Source organism: Lagopus leucura, unplaced genomic scaffold (assembly GCF_019238085.1).
Source record: "Lagopus leucura isolate 7727_CA_CO unplaced genomic scaffold, USGS_WTPT01 Super-Scaffold_100043, whole genome shotgun sequence".
NCBI lineage: Eukaryota > Metazoa > Chordata > Aves > Galliformes > Phasianidae > Lagopus > Lagopus leucura.
Window position 1 is genome coordinate 1307771 of NW_024962290.1, and position 24314 is coordinate 1332084.

A 24314-nucleotide genomic window follows, 5' to 3' on the forward strand; every position below is an offset into this window, starting at 1 on the left:
CTCTCTGTCTTTCTTGTACTGGGGGCTCCAGTCCTGGACGCAGTGGTGCAGATGGGGCCTCACAAGAGCAGAGTTCCTTAGAGCCCAAGCTACGCTTGGCTTCATCCCACGGCCGCGCGGGGGCGGCCCCGGCCCGCAGGGAGCGGATTGCGCTGCGCCCCGCACCTGCCGCCCCGCCCCGCCCGCTGCCCGCCCCGCGGAGGCGCTGCCGAGTCGGGCCGGGCCGCCTGGGGAGCGGAGCCGCCGCCGGAGCTGCGTCCGCTATGGGGACGGCGTACGCGCGGATGCGCTGCATCAAAATCTTGCTGTTCATCTTCAATCTGAGCTTCTGGGTGAGCGCCGGGCTGCGGGCGGAGTGGGAAGGGCGGAACAGCGGCACCTGCGGGACGCGGGCTGGGCGGGGGGCTGCGGAGGGCACGTCCGGATCAGCGACCCGGGCTGCGGCGTGCTGCCGGACACCGGCCGTCCCGTCGCCCTGCCGTAGCCCGTAGGGCTGTCCTGCATCGCAGGAGGAGGTCCGCGAGTCCCCCTGTATGATGGGCTGAGTTTACACTGCGAGAGAGCAGCGTGCCTCTGCTCTGCCGTTTCGTGAAGATGCGTCTCGTCCTGGGAAAACTTGATGGAGGAGGGCATTGCTGAGAAAAGATAACACCTTGTTTTCAATGATAACTTGAAATAGCGACCATCTCCACAACAAACATAACTTTGCAAACTGCAGAGGCCGTGTGAGATTCTCCCAGCATCCCCTGCAGCTTCTTGCAGTGCTTATCCACAGTACGAGGAGCTACGAGATCTGGTTTAGTGGCTTGTGGTAGCAATGGTAATGGGAGGACGGTTGGACTAGATGATCTTGTAGGTCCTTTCCAACCTTGTGATTCTATGATTCTGAATCTATGATGCTTTCTCATAATATCCTTTCAAATGTCGAAGAATGGCACTCACTGCAACACCCTGAAGAGATCAGGGAATGCCTTTCTCCTATCATAACAGACTTTCTCTATGCTCACAGTTTCATAGCACAATTTATTTCAAGTTATCTTTTCTCCCCATGTTGCATTTTCTCTTCCCATAGTTTTCCAGTTTCACATTTAGAAACAAAGCTTTTTAAAGCATCTTTTTCTTGCTTTCTGATTTGCTGGGGAGAAAAAAAGGTCACATAATAACCCTGTTCAGCCTCTCTGGAGCAACCAGCTTTGAGATTTTGTCTCCTTTAAACACATTATACTAAATGCTTTTGCTTCTTGGTGACAGCTCTGCAAGCCCTGGGTACACAGTGCTGCTGTGCTCTGGGAGCAGAATTATGTTGCTCAGCTGCAGCTGCAAGTTAGTGAGAGAAGGACAAAGCTTTGTCACAAGAGTGACAATTACTTGTGTTTTGTTATCTGTCTTTTCACTGAGATGGAAGAAAGCAGCTCCTCAGCTGGACTGGGGCGTTCCTTTCAAACACTTCCAGACTGTCACAGGCACTCATGGCCTGGATGGACAAGAGGGTCTGTGCTGCCCAGCAGTTCGCAGGCTGAGCCCACTCTGTAAGCAGGGGAGGTACAAACACCAGCGCTGGTACTCTGTGGTGCGACTTATTTCATTCTTCACCTTCTCAGAGGGAAGTGTTAATTCCAAGCTATGTTTGCCTGCCTTCTTTGCTTTCTGTGGAGTGCTAGCTGAATCATAGTGCCACACAATGCAAGATAGAAGCAAAAGGCACCAAGTGCACTGGGGTCGGTCAGCTGCAGGTGTTTGGTGATTTGTTCGGGCTGGGTGGTTGCTGTAGACCTGAGCTCTAAGCCTCCATCAGTAGAGTAGGAGAGCATTCATAGAATCCTAGAATATCCCAGCTTGGCAAGATTGAGTCCACAGAAGGATGGCTCCAGTTCCAAACTCTATGTCTGAGGGTGTCCAAATGCTCTTTGAAGGCCAGCAGCTTGGGACCGTAATCAGTGCCCTAGGGTGACCTGCTCTATGCCCAGCCATCCTCTGGTGCAGAACATTGGCACCCAGCTCCATGCCGTCCCCTTGGTACTGTCATTTTTCACCAGAGGGCAGAGATTCCTCCCCTGTGAGGAAGCTGTATGCTGCCATGAAGTGGCTGTGGGCCGCCATGAGGCCTCCCCTCACTCTCCTTTTCTCCGGAGAGAACAGACAAGGAGACATCATCCACCACTCACACATCTTGCCCTCCAGACCCTTCACCATCTTCATAGCCCTGCTTTGGGTGCTTTCTACACAGAACTGTGCCAGGTCCTTGTGGCCTGAGGCACTGCCTAGAGGTGTTTCCCCTCTGCTGATGTTCCTTGGCACTCCTGTTTGATCTTGTCATTTGCACTAAAAGGAATGTTTCCCTGAATTCGGTAGCCTCTCGTGCTTCTTTGTTAACGATTTATATTGTGTACTGTAATAATCAATTCGCCTCCAAATTCTGATAGGGAGTCCCATAGGAAAAATGCCCTGCCAGAATTGGTCCAGAGACACTTAACTTTAGCACATGTTGAAGAACAACGCAAGCCTTTATTTCTGGTAAGCCTCTAAAAAGAATCTTCTCACAACTCGGCAGCAGCAGTAGTTCTGAAATGGTTGAAAGTTTTCCTCTTGTTTGGTATGATGATGGAGGTCCAGCTGGTCTCTTCATACTGTCACATATCTTGTGACCCTGGACCTGTGATGCCTTCATGGAAAGGGGGATCTCTTAGCACAAAAGGCTGTTAATTCGCCCTAAAACAGGTAAGAGAATTAAAAAATGTCAATTAATGTACTTCTTTCTGTTTGGTTTGTGTCATGCCAGCAGTGGTCAATTACTGGTCCAGCAGCGCTCCCACAGATCACACTTTTCCCACAGCAGCAGCATCTTGGCTCCAGGCTGAGGCCGTGAGTGGCCTGCTGCCTGCAGTATGGCTACAGTGCAGTGGTTGGTCTTCTGGTAGGTAGGAAGGAGAGCAGTGCTTGCCATTGGATTTGCATCCTGTCTGTTCTCATGGATGCTCACACCCTCATCTCTCTGGGCCTTTTGTTCCCCTGTTCCTTGTCTATCACAATTCAAGCCAAATTGTAATGTCTGGAGGAGCTTATGTTCAAGGTTTGAAAGTCACTGGTAAGTTAAGAGGCACCAAAGCTGAGGAGCTGGAAGAACAAAGTGCGTTGCACTGTGATAGGAGTTCACCATTATCAGGTACTAGCAAGAGCTTCCTGAGTTTTCTGACGGTGTAATGTTGAGCTTTGGGATTTCAAGAAAGTGTAAAATGCCACAGACACTTTCTTTATGCTCTCCAGCCAGTTGTTGTTGAAATATTGACTAATCTGTGTGTTTTCCAGCTGGCAGGATTGGCTGTCATTGCCTTTGGTCTGTGGCTGCGGTTTGGTGGGGCTATGGCAGAGTTTGCTTCAGACAAAAGGTCTCCAGAGTATTTCTTCATAGGTAAGTTGTGATGACAGCAGCCAATAGCCTTGGCTTCATTCTTAGGGCATGGGAAATAGCTCAATCACTGAATTATGCTGTATAACCAAGATGTTATAATTGCAATATAATCAAAAGAGTAAGGCAAAAGCAAACAAGGATCGCAAAAGAGAATAAGTGGAAGAGCTTACCCTTGGGTTGAGCTCACTAGAAGATACCAAAAGAGGAGGATCTCCAGAAGAGATCCTTCCCCTCTGGTAGCCAACTCTTAAATAGGTCCAGGAGGGGTGCAGCCTGGCTCCACCCCTTCCGGCAGCACAGGTGAATTGCCTTCACCTGTGCTCCTCTGGCTGACTCAAGGCTCACCTCAGGTGATTAATCAGAGGTTCAGGCCGTGACTCAGCAGTTCCCATACATATGCAAAGGCCAACAATGCCTGAACCAAACTGCACAAAACCGGGTGTTCTGATGCTGTGTCTTTTGAGTGATGGCCTTCACCCTCTCTCTGCTTGTTATCAGTTTCCTTAGGCCTAACTGAAAAGCCTTTCTCTGCTTGTTATCGATTCCCGTAGGTCTAACTGAACTCTTCCCACATATCCTAAGTGAATTGTGCTTATACTGTTGCAGTAGTAATTGGGATGGGTCAGAGACTCCTGTAACACAGAGCTCACCAATATATCCTTCTGTGCTTTCTGTGCAGCTTCTAACCAGAAAAGCAACAGTGTCATTTCTGAATGCCTCTGGTACCAGCAGAGGAAAAAGAAAGGCTTCTGCTCACCAGTCCTCCCTGTGTCTGTAAGCAGAGGCCTTCAGTGTGATTTTAAGTATCAGAGCAAATCCTTCTACAGCTGAAAACTGCACGATGCTTGGTCATCTCAAGAGCTGTTCATCTAAGTGAGGCAGGAAGCGATGAGTTCCCCAAGCCCACACAATTGGTTTTGGTCGCATCTAATTTTAGGCATTTAACAATTGTTTTTTTTCTCCCTAGTTATGTTTTTGGGAAACACCACTTGTGTGTTTCTGTAGAAGTGTTTACAAGAGCAGCTGTCCACGATGGCCAGCAACTGCATTTCTTCATCCACTGGCAGTTGCAACTTACCTTTACATTAGAAGGGAGAGGGTTTTTTTTGTTTTAATGTTTTACCCCTTGAGTTGGACTGAGCCAATACAATCCAATTTGTACAGTTATTTTTGCCATCTGAAAATGCCAGGTGAATGAATACCCATTCAGCCATCAGTCCATTCTGGCACAGTGTCCAGGAGCTGACTTGACCCAGCATGTCAAGTTACAGTCAGTTGCCCATCACGGGAATATTGACTGGACTGTGCAGTTACTTTAGATACACCCATTCTCTTAACAAAGACCACCACCCTGGTACACCATAGTCTTAAGCCAAAGCTTTTTTGGTATATGCATGGAACAAGGCCAGAACACAGAGCTGACTGTACAGCACTGAGGGAATAAATGGGTTGAGTGTTATGTCCAGCAAAGCTTTCGCTGGAGTTTGGGAGGCTGAATAAAACCATTCAGATGGAAATGTGACTGGGATCTGAGGGATGCTGCAAAGTGCTCTGTAGCATCTCCACTGACACAGAGAACCAGAAAGTATCGTTTACTTTTTCTCTTACATCTGAGCTGCTGCATCAGCAGCGCATTGAACCATTACCTTTATTTCCAGATCCAGTTTGTATCTGCTGAATTTCCTGTGCCGTATCTTGAAACTCTCCCCTGCCTTACCCACTTATATTTGATCCTGGAGTTTCAACAAGACAGAGGGAAGGTTCTGTCCTTCAAATTAACTACTGTTGGTTTGTTAGAAGCCAGAAAGTAAAAGCTGTAGAGAAAACAAGTCCTAGCTTTGCAGAGTAATGCTGTGTAAACAAGATTTTCTTTGGTGGCAATCTCTGACAGATTTAATCTGCTTCAGTCCTGAGTAAGAACTGCAAAAGCTATTGAGAATTGTTCATTTTAGGAAGTCCTGGGGAATATTGCTGTGAAAGTCTAGTCGTGCTCCGTGACATTCAAGTACTGGGCTGATTGTCACGTGTATTTATAGAGCTGTATGCTGTAATATGTAACAGCTAGCAGAGGAAGTGATAAGGAACAGGACATAAATATATTGAGAGTTCTTTTTAACCTGTACTTTTGGCTGAACTCTAGGGCAAGGTTTTGACCCTTTTTTGTAATAGGCAGACTTGAGCAAGTCTGATAAAGAAAAAAAAATAATAATCTGCTTCCCACTCTCATAACAAATCATATTAAATGCTGTTATGACTTCTGAGCATCTGAGGGGTCAGCCAGTCAGAAATCTGAGCATGTTAACAGTCTGTGACTAAGGCAACGGTAAAAGAATGGTGATTAATTCAGTACCAGTGTTTTAGGCAGCAAGCGTGGCTGCAATCAGTGGTCATGCTTGAGTGCTTTAGCACTCAGTTTCAGCTCTAAGTCCCTCGAATGTTTGTGCATTCAACACATCTCATGGTGTTTCTAGGAGTACTGTTTATTTGGCTGTGTGCATTTGCTCAGTAACACGCAGTCTGGGCGACAGCCTGAACTCTGCATAGCAATTCTTAATATGGAATTCTGTGCAGTCCACAAGAAGCAGCTGCCCAGAGGGCTGAAGGAGAAAGCAGATTGTCAGCGTGACCTGGAGATATGAGCATACAGCTGTATATCTAAGAACAATTTACTTAGCTCTACACTGATTGCTCTTGTGACAACTCACCCTCTGTGATCAGATCAGCTCCGTGTCAGTGCTTGGAACAACACTGCAGTTGCATTTAGATGTTTGTAGGCTGAAACACTGCCTGGAATCACCATCTTGTGGGCAACGTCTCCTTTTCTTGCTTTCAAAGAGCAGCATATTCTGTTGGCTTTTATTATTTGTTCCTTTTTTGTGTGTTTTTTTGTTGTTTTTTTTTTAAACCTGTTCTGAGCTGCCAGCTGAAGCTACCCAGCCCCTCTCTGTTTCCTGGTGATTTTTTTTTTTTCCTGGATTGGAAATTTTGTTTTAGTTTAAAATAATTGGTAATTATATCCTTGCATTTTCCATTAGGATGGAATGAGTGTCCCTAAATAGCCCTGTTCTTTACCAGCAGTTCAACCCTTGGAATAGTTCAGGCCAGGACTTGGCACTCAGGCCTGCTCAACTTTTCCAGCCAATTCAATGTTTGTGTTGGTTTGAGAGCAGCTAGCAGGCAGCAGTGTTGAGGTCAGGCACATATGTGGTGTTAGTTTCCCATTGCTTGTGGTTTTGTGTTCAGTGATCTATATTCCCCACTGCAGGTTGCAGTTTTTTAAACTACAACATAAGGAAATGGAACTGGAACTCCTTCACCCACGCAGCCTCCATCTGCTCTACAGGATGCATCTCACAGAGTAGAAGACAAGTTTTCACTTAGATATAAGGAGCAGCCTTCTAAAATTGGGCATCTTCTCCTTCCAGCTCCCCTGCTTTTGGAAATCCCATTGCAGTGATGAGGCATGGCGATGTCTGCATGCTGTTCCATCCCATTGTGGTTTAAAAAAAAAAAGAAAAAGAAAAAAAAAAAAGATAATTTCAGCAAAGTCAGCAGCTGAATAATAACATCTGAGTTGTCTGTGACCCTGTGCTGACCAAATGGGGGAAAGATCTTTTGCTCCTTTAATTAGCTGTTTGTAATAGTGCTGTTCTTAAATATACACATATATACACTTAAGCACAGATGTGAAGACGGAGTGCCAGCTGAGCACAAGTTCAGCATTTATGAATAGAGAACTAAGACAGGGACTTTTAAAGTGTCAGTTCAAGACATTTACTCTCTTTTCTTTGCATGAAAGTCTGTTTTGGCTCCATGGGCAGCATGGAGGACAAATTTAGTGTATCCCTAACAAATGAAGTGCAGTGAGGGTCACCTTGGTGCCAGTAGCACTGAAAATGAAGCCTCATCAAGAAAGGTAACAACTGATGGATGTGAATGGATCAACTTGGATGGCTCTCAGAACTGGCAGCACTGAATCATTGCTTCTCCAGCACAGACAGGGCTCACCAAATTTCTGCCATGTTATGGTCTTTGTTCCAGTTCTGTGCTTCAATCCAGAGCCAGGCCAGCTGTGGGTAGAAGTTTCAGGGTGGCTGTGGCTTTTTTGTGGGGTCCAAGAGAACATGAGTGATCATTCTGGCTTCGAACAGCACGGTTAGATGGTGCATGCCTTAGGATATGAAGTCATGTCTGGAGTTGAAGGATATTAGTATTTTTTCTCCATTGGAATGGGTGCCCATGCAAACAAGAGTTGGCTAGCAGTTAAATCAGTGTAAACTGCAATTCCTGTGCCTCATTCTCTTATATTCTATTCATGTATTTTGTAGTCAGGTACTGGACCCTTACTTAGCAGTATTTTCTCACCAAAATTCATAGCCTCACAAGTTCTGTCAGTCTTAACAGGAGAGCTGTTGACAAAGGAGTCTCTGTGTAGAGATGCAGCACCACAAGTGGAGCGTTGAGTGGTCCTGCTATTTGCACTGAGCCTTGCAGAGGCTTTTAGTATGTACTTAGAATGTAAGCAGTGAACTAATCTGCCTTTCTGTCATCTTCTGTGCAAGTTTCTTCTGCAGTTGAAGGGTGGTTTGGCAAAAGCTGATAGTGGCCCTGAGTGGAAAATGGAAGCTGCTGCACTGGAAATCAGCTTATGATCATCATCAGTGCCCCTACCTCCAAAAAAAAAAAAAAAAAGAAAAGAAAAAAGAAAAGAAAAGAAAAGCACCCGCTACCTGAACTCTGACAGTGTGATTTACACAGTACGTGGGGTATCCCCTGGCCTACCTCAGTGAGTGATTACACAGCTGTGTTCTGTTCTGGTCACTCAGCCCATCAGAGGCAGCTGACAGCACAGTGGTCTGCAGGCCAGAGCTGCAGAGGTTTAACAGTTCAGCTTTTCTAGAAACAGCTCCAAAGCAAAGCAGGCAGTGATGTTCTTGTATGACTGAATAGCTGCTGAAGGCTGTGTGACACTGTGTACAGATGATTCTGTTTGTCATCTTTAGTGTATGTCAATTTATTAATCTTTAATCCTCAATCTAGCCGGGTTAAAAGTCATAAATACAATGGTTATATGCAGAATTACGTAGCTACGTTGCAAAGTGTTTTCATTTTACTGTCCATTGAACATTTTAATAGGTGTATATAGAGGTGCTGGGAGGCATCAAGCCAGCTTGTATCTATAATTCTTTTGTGGTTCCAGGAAGATTAACTGCATAATATCTGTCACATTCACATCAAATAGAGAATTATGTCTGTACGTTGTGCTCAAGTTAAGGGTATGCTCCAATTCTCCAGAAATTCATCTTCCTTCAGAGGACTCTGCCTCTCTTCTCCGTGTATTTTATAAATGTATCCAGAATGCATATTTACTACAGATCTGTTAATGTAAAAATGATTATCTCTGTTAACACACCTGGTAACTCTGCCACTCAGTGAACCACTTGTCTGGTTTGTTATTTCCAACCTCTACGTGTGTTTCCCATCTTTTCCAATGCTGCATTTGCTCTATGGGTTCCTTGGTGTTCTACTGAGGGCTTGAAAGCCTCAGTCCATCAGTGAGATATCTCCAGGACTGTAACTCACAATGTCAGGAAAACCTATTCTGGTCGTGTCTGGGTTCTAGGACTCCTGTCATCACTGCCTCTGGATCACTTCTGCCAAGAACAGAGCTGCTTGTTTTCTCAGCAGCGTATGAACAGTTGGCGTTTTGTTTGCTGCTAGTTACTCAGCCCAAAAAAAGAAAGAGTTGAACTATTTAAAATGGAAAGTGACCATAGCAGCCAGGTAAACAAGAAACCCATGTGAAATAAAGCCAGAGAGATGGTGTAGGATTGTCTGCTCCGGCTCTTTACGATAGGCTCCAGGCGTGGGTTTGTACCCCAGAGCTGTCAGTAAGATTTTGAAGAAAACCAGCTCTGTGAATGGGCTCTGCTTCAGACTCTGAATTGAGTTCTTTACCAGTCCAGGAGGCTGGCAGAGTATTTCTGATGGTGGTGGATTCATGTCTGAAATAAGAATGCTTTTAACATCAGTAGGTTCCTAATCTGCCTGGTTTGCATTATATTTCCTTTCTGCTTCATAAAGCATGGCATTATATATATCTGCCTATCAGGCTGCACTGGGATATCCCCTTTGCAGTGGAAGCCAGCTGAGAAGTAACCTGGTCACTGATTTTTTTACAAGGTGGTCTTCAATGTACCTGGTTTGAGGCAATCCCAGACAGGCTGGGCAATGGGTGGATAAAGTCCTGTGGAGGAGGACGTGGGGGATTGGTGGATGAAAGGCTCAACTTGAGCCACAGAGTGCACTTGCAGCCCAGAAAGGCAACCATATCTTGATCTGCTTCAAAAGAAGTGCATCTTGCAGGTCAGAGGAGGTGATGGACCCCACCTGGGGCCTGCAGCATGAGGCCACAGACCCATTGGAGTGGGAGCAGAGGAGGGCAACGAAGATGATCGGAGGAACGCAGCACCTCTCCTATGAAGTAAAGGCTGTAAAAGTTTGGGGTTTTAGCCTAGAGAAGGCTCCAGGGAGGCTTTATAGTGGCCTTCCTGTACTTAAAGGAAGTGTAAAGATGGGGAAAGACTCCATCAGGGAGTGCAGTGACAGGATAAGAGGCAACGGCTTTGCACCCCAAAAGGGTGGGCTTGGGTTACATATTCAGAAGAAATTGTTCACACAGGGTGGTGGTGAGGCCCAGCGAAGTTGTGGATGCTCTATTTCTGTCAGTGTTCAAGGCCAGGTTGGATGGCCCTTAGAGCAACGTGGTGTAGAGGAAGGTATCCCTGGCCGTGGCAGGAGGTTGGAACGAGATGGTCTTTATGGTCCTTTCCAACCCAAACCGTTCTATGCCTGTTATAAAAATGTCTTATTTCTGGGTGAAAGGTTGTGTGTGTGTATGATAGTAGACACTTAAAAGCATCTTTAGTTCTACAGATATATATATATTTACATGTCCTCAGTGTCTTTCACCTAGAAGTAGCACTCTGAGTATCAGCACTTACTAATCCCAAGCTGAGCATGGACAAACTCCAGAATTAACTCTCCTGAATACAAGATGGAAGAAGGTGGATTTGAACTCCTGGCTAGCAGAACTGTGGGCCCAAGGGCAAACAGCAAATTCAGCTTTGTTTAGTGTGTGGTGTGAGAAGTTCTTCCTGTAGCATGCCTTAAAATGGAAGTTCTGAGTGAGGTAGCGGTTTAGTTGTGAGTCATGCCTGTGAAATGCTAAGGCTGCTCGTCAGGAAAGAGCAAATCCAGGGTTTGGAAAGTGGTCTTACCCCTGGACCTCAGAGAACTTTGTCTTTGCTAGCTGGAAGCAGCAAAAAGGAGAGGGAAGGTTTCTCTGCTGTCTTGCTAATAAAAAAGTCTCTCCTAAGTTGCCTGATAAGTAATTACAGGGACTGAAGTAGGAAGTAATATGCAGAAAACTGCCCAGGAAACATCTTGGTAATTACACTGCATTTGTTACCATGGAGATCTCAGAAAATGGCAGTTGGGGTGTTTGGCAGTTGAACAGCAGGTTCTGCACCTTATATTGAAACTGATGGTTTTTTTGCACTTCTCCTTTGATGGAGGCTGACCTTTACTCCTGACCTGCAGGCATCTTTGTGTATCTTTCCCTAAGTGAAAGCATTCACTGTGTCGTGAATATGTGTCCAAGCATTAGAATGCTCAGTCCTGGGAAGCCACAAGATGCTGAATATTACAAATCTAGAAAATACATAACATGAAGTGCCAGCACTGTCAGCAGCAAATCCCACTTATCCGCTGCCACAAATCTGGCAGAGCCATATTAATTATAATTGTTTTATCACTATTTAGAAGAATAGGTTTTTTTTCCTCAGCAGTAATCCCTGGCACAGGGCATGAAGGGTGGAGGAAGAAGAGGAGAATTGCAATACCTGGGACAGGTATCTGGCTAATACAGCTAATACAGTGACACACCAGTGAATGGACAGCAGGCAGGAGTCTGCTTTCTTCAGGCAGGCTATCGCTGTGTGGCAGCATCCTCTCCACTTGTCTATCCTCATATTTTTTCTGTTACTTTATTTTCATTTTCCTAGCAATCCATGCAAACTGTCAGTTGCAGGGCTTTGTATAGGCTCGGTCACGCAAGGTCTGATAGTAAATGCCTGCAGCTCTGAACATGACGTCAGATCTTAGTATCTGTCAGTTGGTCATTGAGAATGCTAAATGCTGACACGAAGAGTTTGAGTAATCAGAGCTTAGAGGAGAGCTCACTGTGCCATCTAGTGTGCTCAGTGTGCAGCTCCAGTGTCTTTTCATTGCAGCTCAGGGAAAGAAATGAAGCTGCTTTTTCAGACAGTAGACTGGCATGGCAGATCTCTGTGTCCTCCATGTTGCCTACACAAGTCCAAGACTAGAATTACAAGACACTACGCAGAGCCTTTGGTACTTTGGCTGGCATGGCATCCAGAGATAAAGCTCAAACACAGTTGGGGTGGTTCTGTAGAAACTGACACCACACACGAAGTCTGTTCATGTTTGCCAGTAAGAAAAGAATTCTTTGCTCTGGTTTCTTTTTGTCCCAGATAAAGCCTGTATTAATAAATAAAGAAATAAACTGCTGGGTAGAAGTATTTTCAGCAGCTTTATAGATAGCAGAAATGAATGCAGTTCCTCTTACCCCTGCAGTTTCTGTACTACCAAGTTCTGGGCATAGCTGGTATGCTAAGTCTGTTGTTCTAAGTAAGTATGGGGCTATAGTGCCATCTCCTATGTCCTGTACTTGTCTCAGGGTGGCCCTTTGTTGGCACTCTCATTCACAGATTGCTTCATTATGCTCTTAATGCATTTAGTCTGATGCTCTACTGCTTGCTGTTTTCTTTACATCATTACATTTGTCCACGGGCAGATAACTACTTTGGCCCGTAGCCTCAAGTCCATTCTGCAACACAGTCCCACAAAGAGGTTCCCTGAGGTGTCTGAGCATTTCCCAACACTAATTAACAACTGCAAAACATTAAGCTGTGAAAGTCCGGAACAAGAAAGCAATGCAGTGTTGCCACTGGCTGCTGCATGTGGGCAGCATGTATCGTGAGATATATCATGAGTTTAAGGCTGTGCATGCAAGGTTCCTGGTCTGAGCTGCTCTGGAGAAAGGAAGCTTGGGAGGTGCAAGTCTTTTTGTTTATCTCTATGAGATTTTCCAAGAATTCTGAAGAAATCACTGGTTTTGTTTTGTGGTGAGAGCATCTTCTCTGGGTAGTAGATATTCTTTATGAAAGCCAGAGACCACTGTTACTTAAAAATATGTGTTTTTGGCAGAACAGGCATCGAACTTTGAGAAGAGGAAACCTTAAATTCTGATCTCGATTTTCCCTAGGTCTGTATGTATTGGTGGGAGCAGGGGCTCTCATGACCACAGTTGGATTCTTTGGGTGCTGTGGAGCAGCGCGGGAGTCTCAGTTCTTACTTGGAGCAGTAAGTGAAAGTTTCAAGGGGCTGGAAGTGCTGTGAAATGATTCCAACGATTCTTCTGTCATTAGTGGAGGGACCTTTGCTGTCCAAGATCTGAAATGTCCTCTGTCCTTTTACGGGTTAATCCATCATCTGTAGTTGCTGTGTTAATGCATGGCTTCCACACATTGCCTTCTATAACACATTTCCTGGAATTACCTTGTCATTCCTGAAACTACATCTGAGCCACACTGTGCCATTTCCACCTTTGTTTTCTTGGTACAAGAAGGCTGACCTGATGCCCTTATCACTGACACTGCTCATCAGCTTATTGTCATTCACTGTGTGAGCCCTTGAGGTCTAGACAAGGATAACAGATTGAGTGGCAGTGCATTAAAGCACACTGTGCAGAATACACTAACATAAGGTTCTGTTCTCCCTCTGCAGTTCTTTGCTTGCTTGTTGGTGATATTTGCAGCTGAGATCACCGCTGGAGTGTTTGCATTTATAGGCAAGAAAGTGGTGAGTAGCAATCTACTTCTGAGCTAATAATGGGGCAGTTCTGGGTTCCTGTGGCTGATTGACCTACAGGCTGGCTCATATTCAGGAGAGCTTTCCTTTCTTCCTAGCAAAGCTCTTTAACATTCTTATCTGCAGTAAATTAGAGCTTGTGTTATCACAAATCCAACTTCAGAATGGGATGCTGATTTTGCCCCTCCTCCTCCTTCTCCTCAATAAAGACTGTCTGTGCTGTTGAAGGAACATCAAGTAGAACTCTACAGTAGGAGTGTATTTCCTGGGAGAAGGGCAAATGAATTCAAACACTGAATTTATCCAGCTAAGAACTGTTTAGCCAAAACACAGAATGCAGCAGGCCACAAAGCCTCCTATCTTTCCTACCACGTCTACTTCAGTTTACCAGGAATTATTTTCTGCTCTGGAGGTTGATGACTCAAGCTGGAAATCTGCACTCGATTGAGAGTAAGACTTATCTGCCTCTCACTTGGCAAGTCTGATTTCTGCAGGCAATACAGGAAGCCCAGAAAATCTATGAAGACATCTATGACGAATACATGAAAAACCCGGGGAAGGTGAACAGAACCATCTATCACTACCACTTGGCTGTGAGTAGTCATCCTGAGCTTAAACACCTTGTGTTACTACTCTACTGTCACACTAGCATTTAAAATTCAGAATGTCTCCCATGGGGGTAGGAAGGATAGAACTGAGTGCTGCTTAAAATGGACTCAGAGGCTCATGGCTCTGTTTCCGGATGGTTGTGTCACAATTTTGGGTTTTAGATCCCAACTGATTCCTATCTTTGAAAGTAAGAGTGGCCAGGCTTTTAAATTTGAAGCTAATGCTTCTGGTCTTTATTGTGCAGAAGATATGCCTACTATGGACATTGTTTTGTTTTCAAATCAAGGCATAAATGCACCAAAATGCAGAGAGAAATAGAAAGGTGAAAATCTGCGTTTTTTTCTGAGGAAAAACTGCCCAGAGGAACTGCAGTGTTACCAATGGCAAGTGGAGTGACTGAACTGGGACTGAGCCAAGTAGAGGAAAACCAAAAAGAATAGAATGCATGACTCCATTCAGGCCACCCAGAGAGTCGGGGTCTGAATCAGAATTAGGACCTGTGACTTGGGAATGTCACTCGTGTCTGTCATCCTGTGTCCACAGTGCCTCCCATAGAGATCCAGCCGTTGCTTACAGCATTCTCACGTTCTTTAGAATAAACATTTCACAACCTCAGACCTTTTTGTCCTTCCTTCGTGGCTGTTATTTCTAAGCTGAGCAGGAATTTCAAGCATTTTGTGGGAGAAAGGCAAACAGGAAAAGCACTGACTTGTTCGGGTCTGCAATCCTAGCACTATAGTCTGTCAGAATTCCGATATTCTCTGTTGTAGCTTTGTTCATAAACTTGCATGTGATATTAGAACTTTCTGCATCTGAAAGTAAACATTTCCTTGGAGCCCAGAGTTCTGCTTTTCCAAAATCCACTTGTTTGTTTTGTTAATAAGATACTGATGGAAGATTTTGTTGATACAGTTTGTCTGTTTGCTGTGAAATGGATTTTTGAGAACTTTGGCCCATGCAGTTGGAATTGTTATCATAGGCATAGTGAATAAATCTGTGACTTGATCAGTATTCTTTCTTTTTTTCCCCAGTTATTTGTTGCTGTCGGTTGACTCACAGTCTATGATTTTTCCTTCCTTTGACTCTCTCCCTCTCTCATTCAGCTCCAATGCTGTGGTAAAGATAATTTGGAACAACACGCAGGATTACCTTGTCCAGAGAAAATGCAGGTGCCAAAGGCAAGTGTCCTCTGTTCTGGTTGTTCTGATAACTTTTTCATGTCAATCACTGAATAAAACTGGAGTCAGTCTATATGTAAAAGGAAGAAGGAGTGTCCTTTTCCCCTTGTAAATCCCAGCATGGAATTTACCTGCTGTAGGGAACCTGCTTTGGCAGGGGGTTGGACTCGATGATCTCTGGAGGTCCCTTTCAACCCCTACAATTCTGTGATTCTGTGATTTCTGTATGAAGTTTAACAAAGCAGAAGTTGAGGCAACATGCCCAGCCCTAAATTCTAATGCCTGCTTGCAGCATCCCGTGTTATCTGTGACAGTATTACACAGCCTGGGAATCAAGGTGGGAAGGATGTAGCAGAAGAGGAGTTGTAGAATCACAGGATGGCTTGGGTGGAAGGGGCCCAAAGGATCAGCAGGTTGCAACCTCCCACCACAGGCAGGGCCACCAACCTCTGCATCTGGCACTGCCCAGGTTGCCCAGGGCTCCATCCTACCTGGCCTTGAGTCCTAAATGAAAGGCCACTTGAAAGCTGAGTTCTGTCAGCAGTCTGTCTGAGTGATGCATAGAGACTCCTGCATGGATGCTCTGTTGTTATTAAGGATACTTTGATTTCTGTTTTGAGGGGAATTTGCTTATGAGTACTGTATCAGTCTCAGGGGAAATGCTCCATATTTTATCATGGCCTATCGCAGAAAGGGTCTTAAATGGAAGAAAAACTGATTGTGAGAAGATTAATTGTGTATGTCAGCATGTACAGGCAGTAGGTAAATAGCAGCACATGCAAGCACCACTGCCTCACTGGGAAAGGCAATATGCTGTCCAAATTGTCCAACAAAACACAGAGCACAGGTGCAAGAATTAGGGCAGTGAGTGCAATAATCCCTTTTGTGTTCGTCTGCTGTTCAGTGAGAAGAGTTGGCAGAGTTGTGCAGTGTGTTTTTCTAGGAGTGAAAATCTTTCTGTTTTGTTTTGAGTAGAACTGCCTGGTTGAAATCCACAACGTAATCGATGCCAATCTGCATCTAGTTGGGATTGTTGGAATTGCAATTGCTGGCACCACAGTGAGTAAATCCACACGATCACCCTTTTTATTGGTATTTGGGCCCAACACCCCATCCTTTACCCATAGCTCTGTTTTGCAGCAATTGGTGAGATTTCTCAGAAGTGAAACTATTCTTATTGCTCTCAGTGTTTCCTCTCTCTGGGAATTGGTCACAACTGCACAAATGGCCTCAGATGACTTTGTTTTATCAATTCATTTTGTGTCCCTAGACAAGGTTCAAAGAATCCAGTGGTAATCTCATTTTGTTGTAATAGTTGGAAAGTGGTGTACACATGGAGTGGATGCAAAACCAAAAAGCCACAGTGGCATTTCAGCTGTTCCAAACCAATTGCAGACATGGATGTGTTACAGCCTTAGAGGATCTATTATTTAAATTTCACATATGGAATAGAATCCATTCTATTCTATCCACATATCCACAAATCCATTCTATCCACATATGGAAATGAATCCTTTCTACAGAAAACATCTTCTCAGTAAATTGCTGTCTGTAGCATTAGTTCAACGTGAAGGATCAAGTCACAGTTAATGACATCAGTGCAATTTCTGTTAATAACATTTGGGGACTGTAAGGCTGGCCTTCGCATTTAGAATAAGGAACAGTGAAACCAGTGTGGGCACAGAATCTTTGCTTTGAGTATCAGTGAAAACTCTCTTCTGTTAATTGTCCGACGTCTTGAGGTTTGTAATGCAAGCAGTCACTTGCTACCCTGAAATAAAAGCATTCAATGCTGTTCAATGCAGTCTATTTTACAATTGTTTTGTGAGTGGATCCCTAAACTGCATTCCTTCTCTTCTAGATCTTTGGCATGATATTCAGCATGGTTCTCTGCTGTGCTATCCGTAACACGAGAGATATGATCTAAAACTGTCACTGCACAACTGTGTCCAGAAGCTTTACAAGAAGTGCTCTTCTACCCAGCTTAATAACTGTAATGTATTTTAATTAGTGTTTTAACATACTGAGAGGAAAATATCCCACGAGGTGTGGAGGTGAATTGTATTAGTGGCAGTAAAACTGAAATGAACAAAAAAAGGGTTTTAAAATGTCCTTTTTAATGGAAAGAGCCGAGATGGCATCGAAGACTAATTTGGTTTTTAATGTTTGTATATGTGCAATTTAGAGCTTACATATCTATAGGCACTGTGTAAGTACATGCATTTCTCTCATTACAGATATGTATGCACATTATCTGTGCATGTAGTACCTTATGTAGGTAAGTATGTGCAAATGGGATGTGTTGTGTGTCCACATTTGCATGCACATTTTTCCAGTCTCACCATGCAGGAGTTGTGCACACACCCAGAGGTTGCTTGAAACACTTTCATTCCGAGCCCCTGTTTGCCAAGAGCTGGTGGAGGAACAAATGCCATTTTAAAAACGACCCAGCATCCATTTTGTAACTGTTCCGTCCAGCCCCCAAAGAGGAAGTCTGTTTTGTTTTAAACGGCTTTTGTTGTTACAAAAGGGTCTCCTCCAGCACACTCCTTCCTGGAGATCTTCCAAAGCCCCTGGATGTGGTCCTGGGCACTCTGCCCTTCACGGCTCTGCTGCAGCACAGCGCCTGGATCGGAGGGACGCAGAGATCCCTTCCAGTTTCAACCATTCTGTGATTCTGTGACTTCACTGGTGTGCACAGACCTGAGTTTTGTTTTTGTTTAAGTCCAGTCGTGTTTTCATGCAAGTACAGAAAGCTCTGTGGGAGGAAACAGTCCAAGGAGATCTGGCCTAAACAAAGAGGGGAGGAGGTAGGAAGCTGGCAAGATGCAGTCATTTGGGAGCGATTGTAACACACAGTGTGGTTAAGCTTCTCATACTAGCCTGAGACCAAAACCAAACCACCAAAACCTCTATGTGTTAAAGGGGCACTAAAATCTTAGTTCAGAAGTCCCTTTATGCTGTAAGACTGTGATCTATAATGCTGGTGCAGGAGTAGAACCTATAGTAAGAAAAGCAGCAGCTTTGTCAGATACCCTGTAGAGCCTGGTGTGTAGAATCCAATGGAGGAGAAAAAATGGTCAGGGAAAAACACACAGCACTTTAATATCCTCTGGTTTTGCTTCTGTGACTATCACAGCTTCCTGAGGGCTCCTACCTCAGCCTCCCACCCCTTCCTGCAGGTGTAAGGCAGAAAAGAAAGATGGGGCTTCTTTTCTAAAAAAGAAAAAGAAAGAAAAAAACAGAAGAGCAGAGCCACAAAGTAAATTTTCTTACTGGGATTTGTAGATTGCATGTCAAGTATAAAAAAAATACTGTTCTTGAAATACCTCAGGGCTTGCCTTTGCGTTATTTGTTTCTATATTGTTATTTTTATATTCTTCATAATTATTTATGAGAGTGTTCCTTCTAAAGCAGCCTAGAAGGGAGAGAGTTTGTTCCCAGAAAGAGCAAATAAATGACAGCAAGGGCTCAGAATCTCTGAAATTTTTGCTTAGTCCAGTTAATTTAGCATTTCAAAGAATAACTTTCTGCTAGCAATGCCCCTTTAATTATTACCAGCTCAGAGTTCTTATGCAGTTGTTCTTTTTTAAGAGAATAGGTCTAACAGAGTTCAGTTAAATGTCTCAGCAGAATGGTCCGTGATGCCTAATGAGACTTGGCATTTGCAAGTCAATTATCTCACTAAAACATGATGGCACTTCAGTTAGTGCCTGCAGTCCAGTGCACGTGTTTGTGTCACATACATCCCTCCTGATGTTTTTCTCTCATTTCCAACAGAAACTCCAATTTCTATGTTTTCTGTTATTTCAGTATTGGAAATGGTGCTGCTGTTCCATGTTTCCCACTTAATTGACTCATCTTGCTGTCTTTTACATGGATGCCACTTTCCAAATTGTTCACCCACAGGCTGTCACTATGCAGTCACGTTGATGCAGCTATTGCACTTGTAGGGGAACCCTTGGGTCGGGGCTTGAGCTGGTGATTGAGCACCTGGTGAAGGGGTGCTGTTGGCCTAAGGAGCACATTGTTTGCACCTGTGCTCTCCCATGTGCCCAGAAGGGCTGCACCCAATGCAGAGCCATCCTGGGCTCATTTCAGGGGCAGCCACTGAAGGGAGAGCATCCTTGGACCTAGGCTGCTTCCTGAGGAGTGCTGCATGGCCAGAGAGCCCCTTCACCAGCTGGGTGAGTTCAGTGCTTCTTTCTGTATAATATGGCATTGGCCTACTGTGAATGCTTTGTGTGGTGTCACCAAGAGCCTATCAGCAGCTATTTTGCATAAAATAGCATTAAAAATTGCACTAAACATGAACTGTGATAACAGCTGCATGCTCAGCAACAGGTGAGCAGTTTCCAGGCTGAACTCCAGGTCCCCATTTGCAGAGAGGTATTGCATCACAGACCAGTGAGCTCTGCTCTTGTTTCAGTGCTTAATGGTGCAGGACCTCTGTTCCTTACTGGCAGTGCAGAGACATTTCTAAGTAACTGGATTGTGTATCCACAGTAAGAAAGCTTTTCAGAGAGAACTAAATCCAAATCAGTGCTGGAGCTTCCTCAGGTACACTTCAGAGCTGCATATTAGGATTTAATTAACCAACTTCTGCTCCAGATTGATACTGTCAGCCTCAGAAGTCAGCAGAAGTGCCCATCTAGTCAGGAAAGTGGCAACAGACCAAATCCTTTTGGGGATAACTCTGAAAGCACAGCACACATCTTTTTCCTATACAGTCAACCATCTTGTTCTCAAGTATAAACGTGTAAATAGTTGATTCTTGTTTCTTTAAAGATCATTATTTGTTATTCCCTTGTCTGGTTTTCCTGAGTAACAGCCTCCAGTGGGAGCTTCACATATTGCAAACTAACTGCAGCCTATCTTGCAGAGACTGAGGAGGAGCTGATGAAGCACAGCCCTTTAATATCCCTACAGTGAGGATTTGTATTTCACTGTTATACCAAAAGTGATAGTTTTATAGCAAGGCATATTTCATGTGTATTGAGAAGGAAGTCGGGTTATCTTAGGCCTCCAAATGCTCTTGCAGCCTTCAGAGGCTGATCAACAGCATCAGGTGCTGTTTGCAGGACACCCACATAACGGAGCTCACCGATCTCACTTCTCTGGTCACTGTTGGTTCTCCACAACACAAACTGCTTCCAAGGTGATGTATTTTTCTACAGCACAAATTCTGATTTGGAGCAGAACTGGGATCTTTGTCTTTGCACTGTCTGTAGCAGCGTTATCTCTGTCACAGCTCTCTGTGGGAAACGAAGAGGAAATGGAGCAATGCTTATTCTGTTGCTGAAGGCAGCTTTTGCTTTCCTTTGGTTTAATGTGTACTAAAGTAGAAATGTGTTGGTTTTATTGTCTTGAATTTGAAACAATGTTCTAATAAAAATAACCAGCAATACAAGACTCTCAGAGGCTGTCCTGGTGCCCTCCTGTGTGCTCCCATGCTCTGCTGTGACTTCCTTGCCTCTTCTCAACATCGTAGGGCTGTCTGCATTTCTATTGCTTGGTTATGTGGAAAGGAGCCATAGGGTGCAGCACAGTCACCCAAACACCTGACCTGAAGGAATTCTTGCCTGGAGGAAGGGTTGTTGTGGACTCGAGGGTCTTCAACTTGAAACCACACTGCTGAAAGGCCAAAAGGGGAAAAAGTGCTTTGAGAACACATGAAGGGGTGTTTAAAATGGTGCAGTAAGACTCACTCAAATACCTTAATTTTGTTGGGATTTTTCTTTTTAGTGTGAAAGGAATCGTGCAACCCAAACCATTCTGTGAGTCTAGCTATTTTTCTCTCTGTGCATTCCCATAGGCTTTAACCATACAACTAGGTTAATGTTTTTGCATGCATGCTGTTAGACTGAAGGCACGTCCCTCAGATGCAGCCATGAGGGACCATAGCAATAACTTTGCTGTGTCACTTATTGCTGTAAGGAGGTACAGTTCCTTGTTTTTCCTCCTGCTAAGTGTTACTGAACAGCAGAGCCAGCTCAGAAAACTTGTTCAGGGCTTGATGGTCCAAAGCTCTCTTGCATCTTCTTTCCCCATGTTTCTAATAGTTGTTCTGGGGTTTGGGAGGTATCAGGCATTCTCACTCCCAAGAAGTATTTTGTGACTTGCTGCCTGTCCTCTCTTGGTCCAGCAGTTGCCTTGTATGTACCTGGGCAGGTGTGGGCATCTGCTTTGTTGTGTTTGCATGCTGTGCTCCTACACTTGGGCCATACTGATTTTTCTGGCTGCTTATCTTGTTATCTCTGGCTGCTGTAACTGCCAACCCCTGAAATGAACTTTACATAGTAGTTCTCTGCTTATCTCTGCATTAACTCTGGGTTGGTACCATATGCTGCTCTTGGGAAGGCTGACACGTGGTTTTAAGAACTGATTGGCACTTACCAACACAACAAAGCCTTTCCTAGGAATAGTTACTATTTATTCCTAAGAATAAATACTGTATGCAGGAATGCAGATGATTTTAAAAGGGCAAGACATGTATAGCAGATCTATGCAACTTGCCCCCTCCTGCAAACAAAACTGAAACTTTCAGTTAATTCTAAGAAAAACAAAACTATAATAATATGTAATTTAATTGTGTTGTTTTGTAGGGCTTTTTTTTAACCCTCTTCTGCTGTTGCTGGAAGCAAAAATAAACAGGAAAAAATGAATAAGATCTGTGCTGAGCGCACAGTGCTCTGAGGGTTATCAGCAGGTTAATTCTCAATGGGCACAATGGCAATTGCTGAGTATGGATGAGGATTCAAGCTGAGCATAACAAGTTTGTTTCCACCTTTGTGGCTGTAGGGATGTTCTGGATTTGTTACTTGCCAAAATAAAGCAAGTGTTTACCTGGATAGCTGAGAGAGCATACGAGTGTCTGCAGATGTAGATGATATCAACAGGGAAATCTGTACCATTTAATGCTCCCTTTTAGAAGAGAAAAATCTTTTTCATAATTACACATTTGCAATCGCTGAATAATTAAGAGAGCTCTACTGAGATAACCCCCTCTACAAGCCAAAACAAATGGTTGGGAAGCAGCAATAAAATAAAGCTTTCAACAGTGATTTAACATATTATAATGTTGTATTTAATGGGGCTTGGAAGCTCTCACTGCTGCACGGAGCTGCAATTCTGAAGTCATTCTTATAATTCCTTGCTGATAAAAAATATTCTTACCACATCGTTTGTGTATACAGTAGATTTGTTCTCTTGGCTGCTTCTGCAAAGACGTGCTGAATGGTGACCTTGTTCCTCACTCATGGAAGCATGGAAGGTTTTACTTATTTTCTGCTGGCTGTATTCATGTCTTCACTGCAGCCCTGCTGACCTACCGACTGCTCTTGGATCAGCAGATGTCACACTTGCTTGAGCAGATGCGGGTCAAACTGTTTTCACCAGTCCTGTTGTAGGTGATAGGAATGAGGGGAAAAGCTGCAACTGCCAATGGATTCTGTATGTTTGCATTAGAGTCAGTTGAAGCAGGTGGAAACTGGCTCTCGTGCTCAGTGGTTGGTGTAGTGTGACCATAGCTTGCCACTGAGTCACCAGCTCTAAAGAAGAGGAAACATTTATTGTTTTACACTTATTTTCATATTCCTGTGCGTGTTCAGCACATGTGATGGGACTCAGCCCCCCCAGCACGCTGCAGAGGCTGGCTGACCTGTGTGGGGAAAGAGAGCTGCTTTCTGAGCTTCACTGACCGCTGCTCTTCCAGAGAACAGAGTAGCAAGGCTTTTCAGTCTAATAGCACAGGTAAGAGGAGCTTACTCTGCTCGAGCAAAGAGGTGAATAGCTATGCCTGGTGATGCTGATGAGCACAGCACTGGGCGATGCTAGGGATGAAGTAGAACTGTATGCAGCTGCACATGCTTAGTCCTAGCTGCTGCGCAGTGCAGACAGGGTCCTCAAAACATCCAGTGTTACATACGTGTAGAAACGCAGTTGCTGCTATAAGGGCTGCAGGGCTGTGTCAATCTAGTTGAAATGTTTAACACCGAGAGCACGCAGAGTCTAGTTCTAAGATATAATATATCAATAATTTTGTTCAAGCAGTACCTGGAGATCATGAGCAAAGGCCCATACATACACAGTTCTTTCTTCTTCCCTAAGGCAAATTATGGTTGAGCACTAAATAAGAACCTTCAGTCCCATGGTTCTGCTTCTGCATGTCAGAATATCCAGTTCATTACAGTAACTCCAGTGATCCCTCTTCAGAATAAAACGTTGTGCACACCAGTTTGCAAACCTGTTATGAAATATTGTTTTATTTATCTTGGTTCTGAGCAGAGAGGTACATTTCTGCCGTGTTCTGTTGGAAGCTCACATGTTACAGAGCTTCTGTGGCTTAGTGCAGTAGTTTGTCCTAACCTTCTCGTGAACACAGTCACTGTAGTCAGTGTTACATTTACCACACTTGCAGCTTATGGCCACGGGGTAGGAATAGTAAGGGATGGTGTGATGAGGACAGCCCGGAATCAGTGCTGTTTGATACAACATCTCTTTATATGTGCACACGTTTTGGGACAGAGCACTTTTGAGTAGCAGCTTCTTGCCATTGCTGTCCTACAAAGAAAAGAGAAATGTGTTGTTTCACTGAAGTGTACACGAATGTCAAATGTCTTCCCTTGACATGCACTCAAATGTGCAGAAAGCAAAGCCTCTTTGTGCTTACACTAGCTCTGAAATTTTGTGTACTTCAGATCTGTTTCTTTGAATCCCCATATGAAGGGAGCTCTCTACCTGCAGTAATGCTCACTGTGTTTTTCTGGTTTTAAATAACCCCCTGCCTGTCTCTAAGTGCTCTCAGCATTTTGCATTACATATTCACAGCCTGCTGACCAGGGTGGAAGTTAAAATGCAGTGTTGAATAGCAAAGCTCATAGTGCTTAGCATGCCCACGTGTGCAGTGCTCTCCACAGCTGGCTGTCACAGCAGGGCTTCATTGCCTTTAGCACCTGACAGATTGGCTCAATTACTCAAGTAATTTGCATTAGCTGAGGGTGACAAATTGTAATTCATTTCTCACCTGAGCCGCCCTGACCCCACAAACTGCAGAAGCTCTGCAGCAATAGCAGCAAAAAGTTTGTTGTTATGCTACTGTTACAACCTCCATAGTAAAAATAATATTGATGGGGAAGAAAGGGGAAAACAAACAACTATCAGCA

General features: G+C 44.3%; 2 protein-coding genes across 3 annotated transcripts; one reads left to right on the top strand and one right to left on the bottom strand.

The window, feature by feature from the left end:
* Nucleotides 1–218: 218 nt before the first annotated feature.
* On the top strand, nucleotides 219–20568 carry TSPAN2 (tetraspanin 2). Of its 2 annotated transcripts, XR_006181246.1 has the most exons (9): nucleotides 219–332; nucleotides 3307–3409; nucleotides 12759–12856; nucleotides 13280–13354; nucleotides 13858–13956; nucleotides 15076–15150; nucleotides 16126–16209; nucleotides 17012–17143; nucleotides 17388–20568. XR_006181246.1 is itself a non-coding variant. In XM_042884420.1 (8 exons), exons 1-8 carry the CDS (start codon nucleotides 264–266, stop codon nucleotides 17075–17077), a joined length of 669 nt encoding a protein of 222 aa, XP_042740354.1. In that variant the 5' UTR covers nucleotides 219–263; the 3' UTR covers nucleotides 17078–20568. The 2 variants fall into 2 exon arrangements, 1 of the variants encoding a protein (XP_042740354.1); XM_042884420.1 differs by having other exon boundaries at nucleotides 17012–20568.
* Nucleotides 20569–23469: 2901 nt separating this feature from the next.
* On the bottom strand, nucleotides 23470–23727 carry TSHB (thyroid stimulating hormone subunit beta; the record flags this gene model as incomplete). Its single annotated transcript, XM_042884425.1, is given in 1 exon segment — nucleotides 23470–23727. A coding segment is annotated over 1 exon segment (258 nt), but the record flags the coding sequence as incomplete, so codon positions are not given.
* Between the last annotated feature and the right edge of the window lie 587 nt (nucleotides 23728–24314).